This window comes from Oryctolagus cuniculus, chromosome 1, assembly GCF_051225735.1.
Source record: "Oryctolagus cuniculus isolate XC-2025 breed Fujian yellow rabbit chromosome 1, ASM5122573v1, whole genome shotgun sequence".
In the NCBI taxonomy this organism is placed as follows: Eukaryota; Metazoa; Chordata; class Mammalia; order Lagomorpha; family Leporidae; genus Oryctolagus; species Oryctolagus cuniculus.
In genome coordinates this window covers 165,004,030-165,021,303 of record NC_142867.1, presented here as the reverse complement: position 1 = coordinate 165,021,303, position 17,274 = coordinate 165,004,030, and the positions used below count along the sequence as shown (strand labels likewise).

General features: G+C 45.4%; 1 protein-coding gene across 10 annotated transcripts in view; it reads left to right on the top strand.

Annotated features, from left to right (window-relative positions):
* PUM3 (pumilio RNA binding family member 3) overlaps positions 1-15,281 on the top strand; it is a 43,421-nt gene extending 28,140 nt beyond the window's left edge. For 7 of the 10 annotated variants that reach the window (XM_008255921.5, XM_070051456.2, XM_002708183.6 and 4 more), the window contains 5 exons: positions 3,487-3,629; positions 5,114-5,336; positions 9,294-9,381; positions 11,851-11,941; positions 14,998-15,281. In XM_008255921.5, coding sequence (XP_008254143.2) covers positions 3,487-3,629; positions 5,114-5,336; positions 9,294-9,381; positions 11,851-11,941; positions 14,998-15,130 — 678 coding nt within the window. In that variant the 3' untranslated portion in view covers positions 15,131-15,281. The remainder of the gene's footprint in view (positions 1-3,486; positions 3,630-5,113; positions 5,337-9,293; positions 9,382-11,850; positions 11,942-14,997) is intronic. The other 3 variants (XR_016223453.1, XR_016223454.1, XR_016223452.1) reach the window with 1 other exon arrangement.
* The last annotated feature ends 1,993 nt before the right edge of the window (positions 15,282-17,274 follow it).

Genomic DNA, 17,274 nt, shown 5'->3' with positions numbered 1-17,274 from the left:
TTTAGATCATTTACAATTTCAGAAACTTTCTAAATTCTTACTAATATTTGCTATTTCAAATAATCATTCTGTCTCCTTGTGCACACAGTAAGAGTTTCTTATAGGCATTCACTTAAAATTGCTGAATCGTCCAATATGCTAGTCATACAAGATGTTTATATAGAATCACAAGACCATGTATTTCCCACCCAGCCACTACAAAACCCATTACATTATGCCGTGCTTTAAAAAAGATCCAAGAAAACATAAGTGTTTAAACATTCTCTTCAGAGGGAGTGAGTCTCCTGAAATGTCAGATTGGAGTGTTGGCCTGATAATCACTCCTAGTTTCCTATCAAGACCAAGTTCTGGTCAGTTCCCAAGTGAATGTTCTATGATCTTCAAGCCAGGTCTGTTCTCTGCATCCTCTCAATTGCTGTAGTCTTGGTCTTTGCCATCTGTTCATTTGTGATTTTCTCTAAATTAGTTCCTGTCAGAAGTAAACTAAGCCACAGTCTTCAAATGGGTTAATTGTTGGTATGTTAAGTATGCTCTATTTTGAGAAGTGTCTCTGTAATTGAAAACAATTACTTTATATGGGTTTTTAGCCTGGAGTGAAAATTTTCTGATTTGTTCTTGGTAATAGCTCCTGGATCCAAAAGGTGTACTGTTTCCTTTTAAGAATGAGGACACAGGGGCTGGCGCTGTTGCGCAGCGGGTTAACGCCCTGGCCTTAAGCGCCGGCATCCCAGATGGGCGCCGGTTCAAGACCCAGCTGCTCCACTTCCAATTCAGCTCTCTGCTATGGCCTGGGAAAGCAGTAGAAGATGGCCCAAGTCCTTGGGCCCCTGCGCCTGCATGGGAGACCCGGAGGGAGCTCCTGGCTCCTGGCTTTGGATCGGCACAGAATTTGTGGCCAATTGGGAGTGAACCATCAGATGGAAGACTCTCTCTCTCTCTGCCTCTCTTCTCTCCGTGTAACTCTGACTTTCAGATAAATAAATAAATCTTTAAAAATTTTTTTTAAAAATGAGGGCACAGATGTGCAGAGAGGTTAAAGAATTTGCCAGAGACTCCTCAGCTTGACTTGAGGAGTCCAGAGACCAAATTCACCACAAAAAGAGCTGCACCACAGCTGTCTCTTACTTAGACTTGTTGCTGGTAATCTGTAGTCTCCTCTGGGCAGTGATCTAAAAACATGGTTTTAATCCGGGTTAAAGTAAAATGGATTTGTAGTCCATATATAACCACACTTAGGTACTGTTTGGTTTGTTTATTTGAAGACATATATTTTTACATGATAGGGCAAAACTGGAAAGAACAAGGCTGAGGTGGGAGTGGGAAATTAAATCTTAAATTTTGAAGTAAATATTTTTGAGATTCATAAAATTGTTTACTAATATTGTCCTGCAGAAAAACCTCTAATTCAGCATAAGTGTATCCAAATTCTTGATTACAAACCGAAAGGCAGTAAAGTGCAAGATATTTGGGAAGAAGCCCTCGAGTAGTATTTATGCCTAGGTTCAGTGTGTATCTTGAAGTACCAGTTTAGCGTGTTACAAGGCTGTTTCTATCCAAGTGCTCAGTGTAGAATATGTTGCTACCTACATGCTTCCTCCCTTTCCTTCTTCTCCCGAGAAAAAATGTTCAATTTTAAAATACAGAGTGGTTGTGATAGTTGCTCCTGGCATACTCCTCAAAGGTAAACTAAGGACCATCAGGCACCTTGTCTTAGAATGGGCCAGCCTGTGTCCTTCTCACCCCTTTTGTCTCATCAAATTAACAGATAAAACAACAAATTAATGCATCTGTCTTCTTCTGTGAGTTGGAGAAAGTTCCATTCAGGGTACCTAAAGAAAGATGCCCTGGAGACACTCTAAAGTACCCCTCTTTAGGGGCCCAAACGCTTCGTGATCCAAAATTTGCTCGTATTGAGACCACTTTATGATCTTTTACTTTGAAGTTACGGAAGAACTCCCTATCCTGTAAAGAATTCTGTAGATTTTTTTTCTGTCTTCCCTTTTATTACCGAAATTTTAAGTTCATTTTCCCCAGATGATTGAAATTATAAGCCCGTTTTGAGGTGGTTAGATTGGTTTTCTGGGAACTTCAGTGTTTTGTATGTTGATCTTCATCCTCTGACTTTAAACTTCTTCAGAAGCAGTTAGGAGAACTTAGTGGAGTTGGAGTCATGGGAACAGGGCACCATGGAGTGAAGAGTATTTAACAAGATAGACCATCGGCAGCATTTGGCTCGAATTAAGCACTTAACGTGTTAGCTACTCTTGCTGTCAAAAAGCATAAATGCTTTTGTGCAAAAACGTAAGGCAAGTTTGGGACTACTACAAACAAATGTGGTATGTGAAGTTACACTGTCAGCTGTAGAATCATTAATTTTACTGTCTTAAATTTTAGCTAATACATCATCCTACAGAGAATTCCTTTCTTAAGAGGAGGCTGTGTGTGTGTTCTTCCAAAGAAACTAGATTTGTATCGGGCTCAGGACTAGGCACAGCCCTGCCACTGATATTATACATCCTCTGGGCAAATCACTTCTCTCCCCTGCTGGAAGCATCATTGCAAACCTAACGAGTTGGGCTGAGTTCTTTGTACGGCCCCTGGCACTGTAAACCACCTGTGGTGCTGGAACTACACATGCATTTGAATATTTGTAGGTTTTCTTAGAAATAGAACTGTCAGAGTGGGGAAATGCAAGCTAATGACTTTTTTTTTTCTGTGTATTCTTTATTAGGAGTAAAGTGATTTTTTAATGCAGTGGTGTTTCTGTCTTTGAAAACATCAGTAAGTTTACACAGGAGCTCAGTTGAGGTGGGGCCAGCACTGGTATTGTCAGTTCATTCTGAACCACCAGTGAAGGAGATTCCTGTCCTTGGGCGTGTTGCCTAAAAAAGTCATAGTGCCTTGTGTCACTGCTCAGTGGAGGCCCTCTGGGTCTGCTTGCCCTTCCCCTCTGTGTTTGTTGCTCAGCACAGTGGTTACAATAGCATTCATTTGCCTTGAATAAGCCACCAATTCTAAAAGCCTTTACCACTTATTCTCTTTAATGAAATTTCTTTATCTCCATCTCGTACATCGTACAGGACAGTTCTAATAGCAACATTCTTTATCTATGCTGATGTTGCAGCTGCAGATGAACTGTGTCTATGCATTGACCCCAGCAAGCCGCGTCCCAAAGCACAGTGGCCTAAGAACTATCAGTAATGCCAGTCACAATAGAGAATGGATTCTGCATTCCAAGGGTGCATCTCTGTGTTTTAATGCGATGATGCAGAACTAGCTCCACATTTTCCATTAAGTACCCTGGAGAATAACACGTGTTAACTACTCTTACTATCAAAAGCACATACACTTTTGTGCAAAAAGTGGAGGAAGCCTGGGATTATATAACAAGTGAAGCACAGTGCAAACTTTTTTACCACTCACTTCCCAAGTATATTTTAAAAATGTAGTATTAATTTGTTGTTGTTGTTGTTTGTAATTTTGTAGGAGATTATCAGTTCCTTGCCTAGCATTGTAAATGACAAATATGGAAGAAAGGTCCTGTTATATTTACTAAGCCCCAGAGATCCTGCCCATACAGTACGAGAAATCATCGAAGTTCTACAGAAAGGAGATGGAAATGCACACAGGTAACAGCTAGTAGAATGGCTTCACCCCTTCATTCCTCTGCTTCAGTTCTTGATTAATGCTGAGTAGCCCGTGCCGCCACAGGTCCACTCAAGGATGCACACCTTCTCTCTATAAAATTTCTCAAGAGGTGAATCCCGTTGTTTAAAAAATATTATTCTTATGGCCAGCGCCGCGGCTCACTAGGCTAATCCTCCGCCTGCAGCGCTGGTACCCCGGGTTCTAGTCCCAGTTGGGGCATCAGTTCTGTCCTGGTTGCTCCAGCTCTCTGCTGTGGCCCAGGAAGGCAGTGGAGGATGGCCCAAGTGCTTGGGCCCTGCAGCCACATGGGAGACCAGAAGGAAGCACCTGGCTCCTGGCTTCGGATCGGTGCAGCGCACCGGCTGAAGCGGCCGTTTGGGAGGTGAACCAACGAAAGGAAGACCTTTCTCTCTGTCTCTCTCTCTTTCTCTCTAACTCTGCCTGTCAAAAAAATACATAAAAAATAAAAATATTATTCTTGTTTATTTGGAAGGCAGAGTTATATATATAGAGAGAGAGAGACAAAGAAAAACCGATCTTCCGTCCTCTGGTTCACTCCTCAAATGGCTGCAACAGCTGGGACTGGCCAGACCAAAGCCAGGAGCCTGGAGCTTCCTCCAGAACTCCCATGCAGGTACAGGAGTTTTCATCTTGAAAGTGAAATAAAAGTGTCATGCCAAAAGAATACCTCTGAGCACTTGGCACATAGTAGACACTCAGGTGTGCAGTGTATTTTATTTTGCTTTATTCACATATATACAGAGCATTTGAGTGCAGAGAGTAGGGTTCGTAAAGTAATCTAAGTGTGTGTTGTCCTGCGCAATATTTTGTTGTTTCATTCGAACATATATAATATGAATAATATTATTACTATTATTGCATGATCCAAGCTTCATTTATGAGTGGTTGTTCTGTACCAGGCACTGTTCAGCTGTTGGAGACATAGAAATGACAAATAGAACAAACACTCAAATCACTGAGCACCTGCATGCTTTATTTTTTTTAAAAAAAGATTTATTTATTTATTTGAAAGAGTTACAGAGAAGCAGAGGCAGAGAGAGAGAGGTCTTCCATCCACTGGTTCACTTCGCAGATGGCCGCAACAGCTGGAGTTGCGCCGATCTGAAGCCAGGAGCCAGGAGCTTCTTCTGGGTCTCCCACACGGGTGCAGGAGCCCAAGGACTTGAGACATCTTCTGCTTTCCCAGGCCATGGCAGAGAGCTGAATTGGAAGTGGAGCAGCTAGGACTCATACTGGCACCCATATGGGATGCCGGCGCTGCTGGCAGCAGCTTTACCCACTACACCACAGCACCAGCCCCTCTGTATTCTTTAAAATAGGCTATCAACGTTGAGGGTAGGGAAGGCAGTGATAAGCACTTAGAGAAGTTTCTGTGGTAATAGGATCACCACATTTCCTTTGCCATTTATTTTACCCAAATTTCTCTTTTTATATTTTCTGACAGTAAGAAAGATACAGAGATCCGCCGACGTGAGCTCTTAGAGTCCATTTCTCCAGCTTTGCTAAGCTACCTGCAAGGACACGCCCAGGAGCTGGTGCTAGATAAGTCTGCTTGTGTGTTAGTGTCCAGCATTCTCGGATCTGCCACTGGGGACGTCCAGCCCGCCATGGCTGCCATCGCCACCCTGGCAGCAGCACCTCTGCATCCTGGCGGCAGCGACGGAGAGGTAATGAGCTGCTCTCAAGACAGGCAGCCACACTACAGAAAATCCCACAGGGAGAACAGCACAGCAGGACCTCTGAGCTTGTCTCAGAACAAGTGCATGTGGAGTTTCTGAAATCAAAACAGGGCCCTTGCAACACTTCTCTTTCTCAGAAACTTGCCACGACTCCACATTGCTTACAGAGTAACAACAAAATCCTCTTACCCTCTTACTGTCTTATCCATGGTTGACTCTAGGCTGCCTTTTCCAGCATATTCTGTACCCTTAATTTCTATTGTGAATTTGCTGTGAGGTTTTATTTTTATATTTGAAAGGCATTATTACAGAGAGAAACATCTTCCATCTGCTGCTTCACTCCCGAAATGGCTGCACTGGCTAGGGCTGGGCTGACCAGAGCCAGGGGCTTCTTCTGGGTCTCACATATGGGTGAAGGGCCCAAGCACTTGGGCTGTCATCCACTGCTTTCTCATGTGCATTAGCAGGGAGCTGGATTAGAAGTGGAGCAGCAGGGACTTGAAGTGGTGCCCATCTGGGATTCCAGTGTGGCAGGCGGCGGCTTTACCTGCTATGCCACAATGCCAGCACTGGGACTCATGTTCTTCTTTTTTATTTATTTATTTATTTATTGATTGATTTTGACAGGCAGAGTGGACAGTGAGAGAGAGAGAGAGAAAGGTCTTCCTTTACTGTTGGTTCACCCTCCAATGGCTGCTGTGGCTGGCACACCACGCTGATCCGAAGCCAGGAGCCGGGTACTTCTCCTGGTCTCCCATGCGGGTACAGAGCCCAACTACTTGGGCCATCCTCCACTGCACTCCCTGGCCACAGCAGAGAGCTGGCCTGAAAGAGGGGCAACCGGGACAGAATCCGGCGCCCCGACCGGGACTAGAACCCGGTGTGCTGGCACCGCAAGGCGGAGGATTAGTCTGGTGAGCTACGGCGCCGGCCCAACCTTGCCTTCTTAAATTCAACTGACTGTGCCCCTGATAAGTGCTAGACAGAGGCCAACACATGTTTCCAAAAAAAATATTTACACAAATAATTAAGTTAGTATTAAGATAAGATCTGTGAAGGAAAACTACAGGTTCTGTGGGATTGTGTCAGAATATACAAAAGCCAGCTGATTGCCAGGAAGCTTCCCGGAGGCAGTAAAAGCTAAGCTGAGACCTTTGATAGTTGCTCAGTGAAAAATGGTAAAAGATTCTGGGCTAAAGGAACAGCTTGAGGAAGGAGGGAGCCAGGCATGTTTGAGAACAGAAGGTTCAGGAGTTGGAAGTCACGGAGTGCAGGGAAGAGGAAGCGGAGTCCAGACCACACAGACCTTCGTTTTGGACAAGGTTGTAACTCCTGACAGGTGACTGTGGGAAGCCTGTTTTCTGAGGCAGTGGCCTCTGCTCTCACCTCATCTCACAATAGCCTTTATCTTACTTGATTCTTGGAATCCCCACTCATTATTATCCCTCATATTACAGGTTCAGGATATGGAAGGATTTGTTCAGGTTGCATTCCTTTCATTCATTAATCAGACACGTCGGGGTGGGCACCAGCACAAGGGTTAAGCCACCGCTTGTGACATCCGCATCTCTCAGGGTGCCTGAGGTCGAGTCCCACCTCCGTGCCCTGCTTGCTGGAAATGCCCCCAGGAGGCAGCAGATGATCGTTCCTGCCCCCCAAGTGGGAGGCCTTGCCTGAGTTCCTGGCTCCTGGGTTTGGCCTGATCCTGGCCTGGCTGTTGCAGCCACGTGGGGAGTATAGCAGCAGATGGCAGATTTTGTTCTGTTTCTCCCTCTCTCTCACTCTGCCTTTCAAATATATAAATGAAACTTTTAAAAATTATAGTAACTCCTTACTGAGTGCTTATAAAAGTATTCAAAGATGAAACGATGGGGTCTCTGTCCTGGCGGTGCTCGGTGCGTTGAAGAGTGGCATGCAAGCAGGATGTTAACCAGACAACAAGGGAATCGTTGTAGTAGCATGGTTTGGGCTGTGATGGGAATGGATGGGAGCCTGGTAGGATGTGAGGGGGTTCTGAATTTTTATCCAAATCTCCGGACTTCTGTCACTGTGGACGGCAGTGGCCACAAACATCAGAACACCTCATCATGGCCTCATCAGACGTTCATTACCACAGTAAGGAGTAGAGTGGCGCAGATCACCGCACGTGGGGCTGGCCTCACGGACGCCGCCTCCTGGGCCCGCTCTGTCCTTGCTCTGCTGCCATTGCTGCGTGGTTGCATGATTGCAGGCTCCCTGTTGCAGCGTCAGCTCACACCACCACGGCTGGGTCCTGAGCAGGAGGGAGAAAACAAGAGCGTGGGGCTTTTCCTCCTTTACCTAGGAGAACCCCCGGACAGGCTTGCCTGACGATTGTCTGTCAGAACTGAGTCACATACCGGCTTCCGGCTTAGCAGGCCTGCTGGCGATGAACGCCCTGGAGAGAGCCCTCTAGAAAATGCACACGAGGAGGGGCTGCTGCGGGGAGGAGAGCTGGGGAACGACATGTTTATGAAGCAGGCGCCCAAGAGTCTTCCACAGCAGGGTTACACTGGATTCACTTTTTTTTTTCTTTTTTCTTTTTTTTTTTTTTAAGATTTATTTATTTATTTAAAGGCAGAGTTAAAGAGAGAGAGAGGTCTTCTATCTGCAGGTTCACTCCCCAATTGGCCACAATGGCCGGAGCTGTGCCGATCCAAAGCCAGGAGCCAGGAGCTTCTTCCGGGTCTCCCACTTGGGCCATCTTCTATTGCTTTCCCAGGCCATAGCAGAGAGCTAGATTGGAAGTGGAGCAGCCCGGTCTTGAACCAGCACCCATATGGGATGCTGGTGCTTCAGGCCAGGGCATTAACCCGCTGTGCCACAGCGCCGGCCCCTGTATTCACTTTTTTTTTTTTTTTTTTTTGACAGGCAGAGTGGACAGTGAGAGAGAGAGACAGAGAGAAAGGTCTTTCTTTTGCCGTTGGTTCACCCTCCAATGGCCGCCACGGCTGGCGCTCTGCGGCTGGCGCACCACGCTGATCCGATGGCAGGAGCCAGGTACTTCTCCTGGTCTCCCATGGGGTGCAGGGCCCAAGCACTTGGGCCATCCTCCACTGCACTCCCTGGCCACAGCAGAGAGCTGGCCTGGAAGAGGGGCAACTGGGACAGAATCCGGCGCCCTTACCGGGCGGATTAGCCTAGTGAGCCACAGCGCCGGCCTGTATTCACTTCTGATTCCCCTAACCATCTGGGTCAAAGCCCTGCAATTGGCTGTGTTTGCTAAGGACAGGTATTTCTTTCTGGAGAAAATGATGCCAAGCATTGAGTGCCCTGGCTGCTTCTGACACATGGGATTGGGAAAGAGCAGTGGCCCTGGGTCCAGCCCGGGTCTCTGCCCTCCTAGAGCACATCATAGGAGCACATGGGAAAGATGAATCCCTACTGAGCATTTTCGCCTGTACTCCGCGGGGAGCACCTCTCGGCCCTGTGGGGACAGTTGCTGTGGCCCTTAAGAAGGAGGAGGGCTGGGACGAAGAGAGCCCTGGCCTGCTCCTCACATAACACCTGTCATGTAGTCATGGATTTAAACATCGTTCAGCATCCGGTTTTCACGTTTCTGCCCTGGTGTTCTGGCTTTCATTCAGTTGTACCTCAGAACTGCTGCTGCAGTCTAAGTAGTAGTTGCCGTGATTTCAAAATGAGCATTCTGGGGGTGCAGTTCAAACTAGGCCTCCTGCAGCTGAGCCTGATGTGCTGTGCCCTAGATACATTGCCCCATGTGACCATCTTGGGGCCCGGCTGGGGACTGCAGTGGCACTAGTCCCTACCAGTATGATGGGCATTCTAGGTAAAGACCTCTTAGGCTCTGTGGAACTCTAAGCTTGGCTGAGCCCTTACCTGTATGTGGTGATATAGAATGAATCGTGGGTCGAGGCATGTGTGAAAGCCAGCTTTTAAAATGAACATGTTCTTGACTCCTCACAGCTTCATGTTGCGGAACATCCTGCAGGACATCTGGTTCTGAAGTGGTTGATAGAGCAAGACAGAAAGATGAAAGAAAGTGGAAGGGAAGGTAGGCTGTGAAACAACTCTTCCTCTGTCTTACGCAGTAGAACTTCAGTAATCACTGGCCTTCCTAAACTGTGCACTGGCCACTAAAGTTCAGGGTGTGGTATGTCAAGTGCTCACAAATGCTGCATGTGAGAAATGATGTAGTGGTTGCAGATACTGCTTTTCCCTCTAAAAATTGTGTCCAAGAATCTTAATTTTTTCCCATTTCCCACCTGTCTCCTCTTCTCTCTCTCTTCCCTGCTCTGCTACTTCAGACTTCTGTTTGGGTGTGGTCATCGCCCTAAAATGTCATGCTGTTCCTGGAGGATGAGGGGTGGGGTGGAGAGCCCCACTTGTTAATGCCATGGCTCCAATCGCAAGGCTTGGTATTTCTGGATTTGAGGCAAGCATAGCAGAATTATTTGGCACCGGGTCGCATGTGACCAGAGAGCAAGCCAGTGCTTGGGGCTCTCTGGGTTTTGCCAGCCTTACAGCTGCTCTGTAGAAGCTCTGTTCTCACGAGGAGGACAGCATCTTTTATCTCCTTGAAAAGCTGCATTCCATTCTCTCTCAGTCCTAGCTTTAACCAGACGTTTCTTTTGCTAAATTCTGACTCTGTCTGGTCTTAAACCCCTCCACTGAGTTCAAACAGTTTGGGCTTTTCTCTCACTGTCTGGAAAAAGCAGCAGATTATAAATTTGTGTCTTGAGGCAAGCTGCAGTTCTAACGCTTGTGGAGGCCTTCAGAATAGCAGTAGAAAAGGTGCTGAGGGCTGTTTTTCACATTAGCTTTTTTTGTGAAAGAGAAAGCTTATAATAAATATTGAAGAAAAATTATCCAACACCTTTTTCATCATTCAGAAAAAAATGGTTATATATGAGTTGAGGCCAAAACATTGTCTGGCTTACATTTAAAGTCCAAGGAATTTTCTAGTAATTTTTCTCCTTCCTAATTAAAATGTACTAACAGTGCTAAAATAACTCCTGTTGGAACCTGATGTGTTTGTCATTTTCATGTAGCACCAAATGAGGGTTTGTCTGTTTCGATTATCTGTTCCTGTGTCACAAGCTACTTCAAAGCTTCATATTTTGCAAAAGAGCAGTCATCCAGTCAGGGTGGGACTTGTCTGTGCTCTCACCGGAACCATCTGGGTCTGCTCATTCTGGGATTGCAGCATCTGCTTTTACAGCAGCACTCTCACATGGTGGGCATGTCCTAGCCCGCAGCCTCACTTCCTTTTCCTTAAGCCACTTGGGCGTCTTCACAATATGGTGATTTGTTTCTAAGAGTGAGCATCCTGGGGCCAGCAGGTTAAGCCACCACCTGCAGTTTCAGCATCCCATATGGGCATTGGCTCGAGTCCCAGCTGCTCCACTTCCCATCTAGCTCCCTGCTAATGGGTCTGGGAAAGTAGCGGCGATAACCCAGTACTTGGGCCTCTGCCACCCACTAGAGAAACCCAGAGGAAGCTCCTGGCATCCACCTTACCAGCTGTAACTGTTGTGGCCATTTGGGTAGCAAACCAGCAAATAAAAGATCTCTCTCTGTCTCTCGCTCACTCTCTGTAACTATGCTTTTCAAATAACATAAATCTTTTAAAAACAGAGAGAGAGATTGAGCATCCCAAGAGAAGAAGGCAGATGCGTTATAGATTGTGATTTAGCCTCAGAAGTTACTTAATGTCACTTTAACCAATGTTTCTGGCACAAATCAATCACAGAGCCTACGCAGAGTCAAGAGAAGATATAGATTGCACCTCTGGATTGGAAAGAGGCAGTATTCTAGAAGAGTGCACAAAATAGATAATACAGCCACTTTTGGAAAACATAGACTACCTCAGTTGTTGGTCTCTCCCTTTACCAGATGCATGCTACCTAAGCAAGGTGCTTGCCTGCAAGTAGGTTATCCCTACGTCCATCTGCACTAAATTCTAGCCATCAGAATTTCTCCTTTATCTTTATCTAAGAGAAAGTTAAATCAGGATGAGACCATGAGTACGATAATACAACCTTGAGAATTGGAAGTACTAGAGTAACAGAAGTTGAATGGTAGTTTTGATGCTCAAGCGTTACAGAGAATGACCGTGTGTGAGGCAAAACTGTTGTTCTTCAGCACCAGCTGTGTTCTCTGCACCTCTGATTCCACCAAACAAACATTTACTTCCTAGACAACTGTCAGGTCAGGTTAAATCATTCACTGTCGGAAAGACATGCAGACATGATCAAGGGCGCGTTTCACAAGAATTCATTGTTTTTCCTGAGTAATTACTGCTCAGCGTAGCTTAGGATTTAGATCAGAATTCCAAGAAGTGGCTGTATTAAAAACACATTGTATAAACCTACTTAGGAATTTTTAGCATTAAGGGGTTTGAGTAAGAACTCTTCCATTAGCTTTTTATGATAATATTTTTCAGATTGAAGACAATGGAGCTGGAGACTGAGAGTTTAAGTCTTGGGAAGTGATGTTCATGAAGTGTCTGTGCATTTTACAGGTTGCTTTGCAAAAGCACTGGTAGAGCATGTTGGTGTTAAGAACCTGAAGTCGTGGGCCAGTGTCAATCGAGGTGCCATAATCCTTTCCAGGTGTGTATAGTGTGTGGCTTTCTCTGTACAGGGCCTGGTCATGCGTTCAGAAGACACGCTGTGTCCGTGCTCCTTTCTCACTCTGTTCCTCGCGGTCACTGTGGTCTACACGGGCATACCAATGTCAGAAAGCAAATGGAGCCCTTTCGCTCAGTCCTTAGGGGTTTTTTTAGGTTGTGCTTTCATATGGTTTCACTACAGATACAGTTTTGACCAAAACATACTTGTATTCTTTTTAATCAGTAAGTCCTATTCCTATGAAAACTGTGACCAACTTTACATGTGCCTAACTTTACATGTAATTTCCATTCGTTATTCTCAGCAGTTCTAAAAAGATAGGAAAAGCATTTGCTACAGAAATCAATGTGGGAATTGATTTTTATCTTAAAATGAGAGAAAACTGGTAGTGTGTGGATTTTAAGGTCCATCTTGCACGTTGTTCTCTGGAGTTAGAAATGTTGAATTTTTAATTTTCAAGTCATTGGAATTTCCACACATACTGTGCACAGCTGAAACCCTTCTGTTAAGAACACTTATTTAAAAAAAAAAAAAGAGTTGTATGTTACTTTGAAGTAATCATAGTTGATTCTACCCCTGCTGTGTCACCAAGGTTTGGAAAGTCAGCTACCAATCCTCGTTTGATTTTCCCACAGTATTTCACTGGCAATTTAATCTGTATTGTTTATAAAGTGGTGTGTTAAGTGTTCCTCCAGTAGAAATTCACAAACAGGCCCACAAAAGAGCATTCATTTCTTCAGGTATATCAGTTTCTCTAAATAAATGGATGTGTTAGATAATTTACAGCATTTCTCATTAAAATCAGTCAATTTTCTAATAGATGTTGAACTGCCAGAATCCATTAGCTGAAGAATGAGATTTTTTTGTTATGAGTTTCTTTAGCAGGCATTTGAAGTGTTAACACCTACTGATGCATTCTTTTATTATACTCAATTAACTAGAAATTTCAGCAATGCCATGAAATTAATTGAAAAAGGTTGCTCATCAATCAGAGCCCCATTTGGGTGGGTTTAAACATAAGAAGGGTAGTGTAGGGTCCCTGTGGAGTACTGCATAGAATTGGGACAGGCACACGTGATATAATTGAGGTTCTGAATGAAGTTGGAGCTATAAAGAAGTTGTTACAGTAATCATTTTTGTTTGCTTTTTGTATAATGTAATTCACTTAATTTTTTGGTAAAGTTTGCTGCTTGTTTATATTTTACTTACAACTCATGTGTTTTGGGTTTGTTCGTTTTATTTTTGTGGATTTTGTGCTGTGTCTTTTTACAGTAAGTGGGAAAGTGTTTTGGATGAAAAGAGAAAATCAGCCTTGTATGCTGGCTGCAGAGAACGTGGGCGAAAGGAATCTCTAGCACTGAGTGAGGCCCACTGGCTCGGTTTCCACGCCACCCTCCTGGATAGCCTTGGAAACAGCCATTCCGCTTCCCTGAGCCCTGCTTTTCTTGCTTATAAAAAAGTTTAATAATAATCCTTAAAAAAAATGAGAGAAACTAAATGAGTTTGAACATGTAAAATGCTGAAGGTGTGACACATGCTCACTGTATTAACTTGTATTATACAGTTATATGACTGCTATATGACTGTGTGTTTAGCCACGGTTTATGAAATAAAGCCCCCCGTGAGTCACACATCCATTCAAAGGGTGCTTTACTTTGCAGATTTCCAACTTTGCAGATGGCAAGCTGTCTTTGCTGCTGTCTTCCTTAAACAGTACAGTGCTGCTTTGTGCTGGTAACTTAGCCTCTTTTTATGGGCATGATGGACATTATTCAAAGCAGGCACTTTTGAAATTGCCAAGTGATTTCTTTCTAGAATGTGTTTTAGGGGTGAACACTTATGTGTGGCCCTGAAGAAGTGGGGGAGAACAGGAAATTCGTACCTGGTGTTCTGCAGCCCAGTGCCTATTGCCTCACCCAGTTTAAAGAGAATTGGGCCTGCTGTTCCCCCAGCCTCCAGGCTGCATTCACTGGTATGGACAGAACCCTCTGGCAAGCTCTCAGAAAGCAGAGGCTGACGTTATTTTGTCCAGTGGCTGACATTTATTGAGTCCTTGCTATTGTCAGGCTCTGGCCAGATACTCTGGATACATGATCATTTGAGCCTCAAAAAGCAAGTTCTGTCATTACTTCCATTGTGCAAATGAGGAAACCAAGTCTTAGGGAATTTAAATAGCATGCTCTTGAGGCTTATACAGTTGTTGACTTGCAGAGACAAACTTTAAACTCAGTGTATTAGGTGCCAAGGTAAAGCTCTTCAATCTCCATTAGATATTAGAGCTGTAGATGGCACCGGCACACCGGGTTCTAGTCCCACTCGGGGCGCTGGATTCTGTTCCGGTTGCTCCTCTTCCAGTCCAGCTCTCTGCTGTGGCCCGGGAGTGCAGTGGAGGATGGCCCAAGTGCTTGGGCCCTGAGAAGCACCTGGCTCCTGGCTTTGGATCAGTGTGGTGCGCCAGCCGCTGCAGCCATTGGAGGGTGAACCAACGGTAAAGGAAGACCTTTCTCTCTCTCTCTCTCACTGTCCACTGTCAAAAAAAAAAAAAAAAAAAAAAGATATTAGAGCTGTAGGGTACAGCTCTCACCACTTACCTCGCCCCTCTGTGTACCCATTCCCTCGGGTTAGTTCAGCTACCCAGTGAGCTTTTCTTAGATGACTGCTTTATGCCAGTAGTGCTGGTCTCCCACATGGGTACAGGAGTCTTAAACACTTGGGCCATCCACTGCTTTCCCAGGCCATTAGCAAGGAGCTGGATCAGAAGTGGAGCAGACAGGAATTGAACCTGTGCCCATATAAGATGCCGGCCTGGAAGGTGATAACTTAAACTGCTATGTGCCACCTTGCCGGCTCCAATAGAATGTTTTTTATGTGGATTTAGAATATAGACTTCTGACTCTCGTTGTTTATCTGTTGAATGAGAATGTATTACAAGATTTGTCTTAAAGTTAACATTCTTTCCTGCAGTGGATCTGGGTGGCATTTGCAGATATCTAGAGATTTTTATGAAATTCAATTTCTGGGTTTTTTCCTCTCTTCAGCCTTCTCCAGAGCTCTGACCAAGAAGTTGCAGGCAAAGTCCGAGCTGGATTGAAAAGCCTGATTCCCACGTTGGAAAAAAACAAAAACGCCAGCAAAGGAGTGGAAATTCTGCTTGAAAGACTGACTGCATAGATGGAGAAAGTGAAGAATGAAGCGGGATCATTTTTCCTGTCTTCTGTTTTCCAAGTGCAGAGTGACAGGGCCCACCTTGTTGGTAATTGGGTGCTGTGTATAAGCTGCTTCTTTATGTAAGAATCTGTTTATAAAATTATTTTTAAATTTTTTTGTGAATCCCCGCTGTCTCCTTTATCATACCGAGTAGTGATTCGATTGCAGTGAAGATGGTAACATGGCAGGCTTAGCAGTCATGTGGAGTGAGACGGTCACATACATGAAGGGTGATTGAATTATCTGATGGAGTGCACGTCTTGGTGAGAATAGCCTAAGAAGGTTTCTTGAAGAGGTAGTGTTTGAGAGATCATTGTGCCAAATGTGGTCAAAATGCGGAAAAGCAGAGACAGTTGGTGAGGGCACTGAGGTGGAGCTATAATGGTTTTGAACTGATCTTCAGGAAATCTTAGGGGATACCCTTCAACCAGGCAGTTCCTTGTTAGAGATTTGTCTCAGAACCACTCCGCTAAGGTAAGCTCACAGGGAGAGATGAGCCAAATGAGTTAGTGGGTCGCAGTGAGCACAGTGTGAGGGTCAGGGTAACATCTGCCTGTCTCTGGATGTGGGCCTTCCAAGTAAGTAGCTCCCTGTGATCAGACTTTGCCTTTGGGAACTGTCACTAAAACCGAGCACTCAAAGGATTTGAGAGAGAGAAGTGGATGTACAAGTTTGTTACAGTATGTAAGTTTAACACTGGTCGTTTTAACAACAGCTTAGAATGATAGGTGGATCCTTCAGGCTCCAGCGGCCGTGGCTCTGCGCAGCCTGCCGCTTTCAGTACCGGTGTTGGGCCTTGTCTGTGTGCTCTGCTCTAACAGAAGAGCCACTCAGGGCTGCTGCTGCTGTGCTTAAACCTGCCTCAGGATTGCTGGGCCTTCCTCATCCAGTCTCTGTTCCCAGGATTACTCCCCAGCTAAAGCTACCACCACTCCCTCCCCCACCCCGCCCCTGCCACCCTGTCTCCCACCCGAAGAACAAAAGTGTGGATACCTGTACCCCTCCACGTTTTTGTTTTAAATTTTTTTTTTTTTTAACAGGCAGAGTGGACAGTGAGAGAGAGAGAGAGACAGAGAGAAAGGTCTTCCTTTTGCCGTTGGTTCCCCCTCCAATGGCCACCGTGTCCGGCGCGCTGCGGCCAGCGCACCGCGCCGCGCTGATCCGATGGCAGGAGCCAGGTGCTTCTCCTGGTCTCCCCTGGGGTGCAGGGCCCAAGCACTTGGGCCATCCTCCACTGCACTCCCTGGCCACAGCAGAGAGCTGTCCTGGAAGAGGGGCAACCGGGACAGAATCCGGCTCCCCGACCGGGACTAGAACCCGGTGTGCCGGCGCCGCTAGGTGGAGGATTAGCCTAGTGGGCCGCTGCGCCGACCATTAAATATTTTATTTTAATTTTAATTAGTTGTTAAAATATTCAATGTGATTTGTAGATAGAGTTCTAAGAACATAATGATTTTCCCTTTCCTTCCCCCCTTCCTTCTACCTTTTTTCTGTCTTTTTTTTAATTTTTGAGATAACAGTTTAGATTTACAGTAAAAAGGCTTCATGTTTCACTGAATAAGAAGTTTAACAAGAAAAAGCAAAAAGACCCTACTTTACTGGGAGTATGGCACTGGCTACCAACAGTAATGGAGTGGAAGAATGCTTCTTCCCCAGCTGCCACCCGGCCAGTGGCAGGGGCTGGGCACAAACGTGGGGCTGTCGGGCTGCCCCGAGGAGGTGAGTGGGTAAAAGGCAGCATTAGAGCAGGCTCTAGTGTCACAACTACGTTACGATTTGTGTTCTCTAATAAGGGATCCATTCAGAGAGAGGAGAAACACGTGGGACTTATTTCATCCTTGAAACTATGAAGATGGCATGTACGTAATTTGGAAGAGTCCTTGGATAAGCTTGTAAAGTAAGCAGCGTGCTTACCCCACTGCCTGCCCCTCTGCGCGTGACTTTCTGGATTGACCTTTGTGGTTGTTCATCTATGATTTCTACCTGCTGCCTTTGGACTTCCCAGACCGGGGACTTGGACCACGCTGTTCACTCTCTCCCTTCCCAGGAACTGCATCATTTTTGATGAATCGCTGTCCAGGGTTTACATTATTATACCTGCATGGATT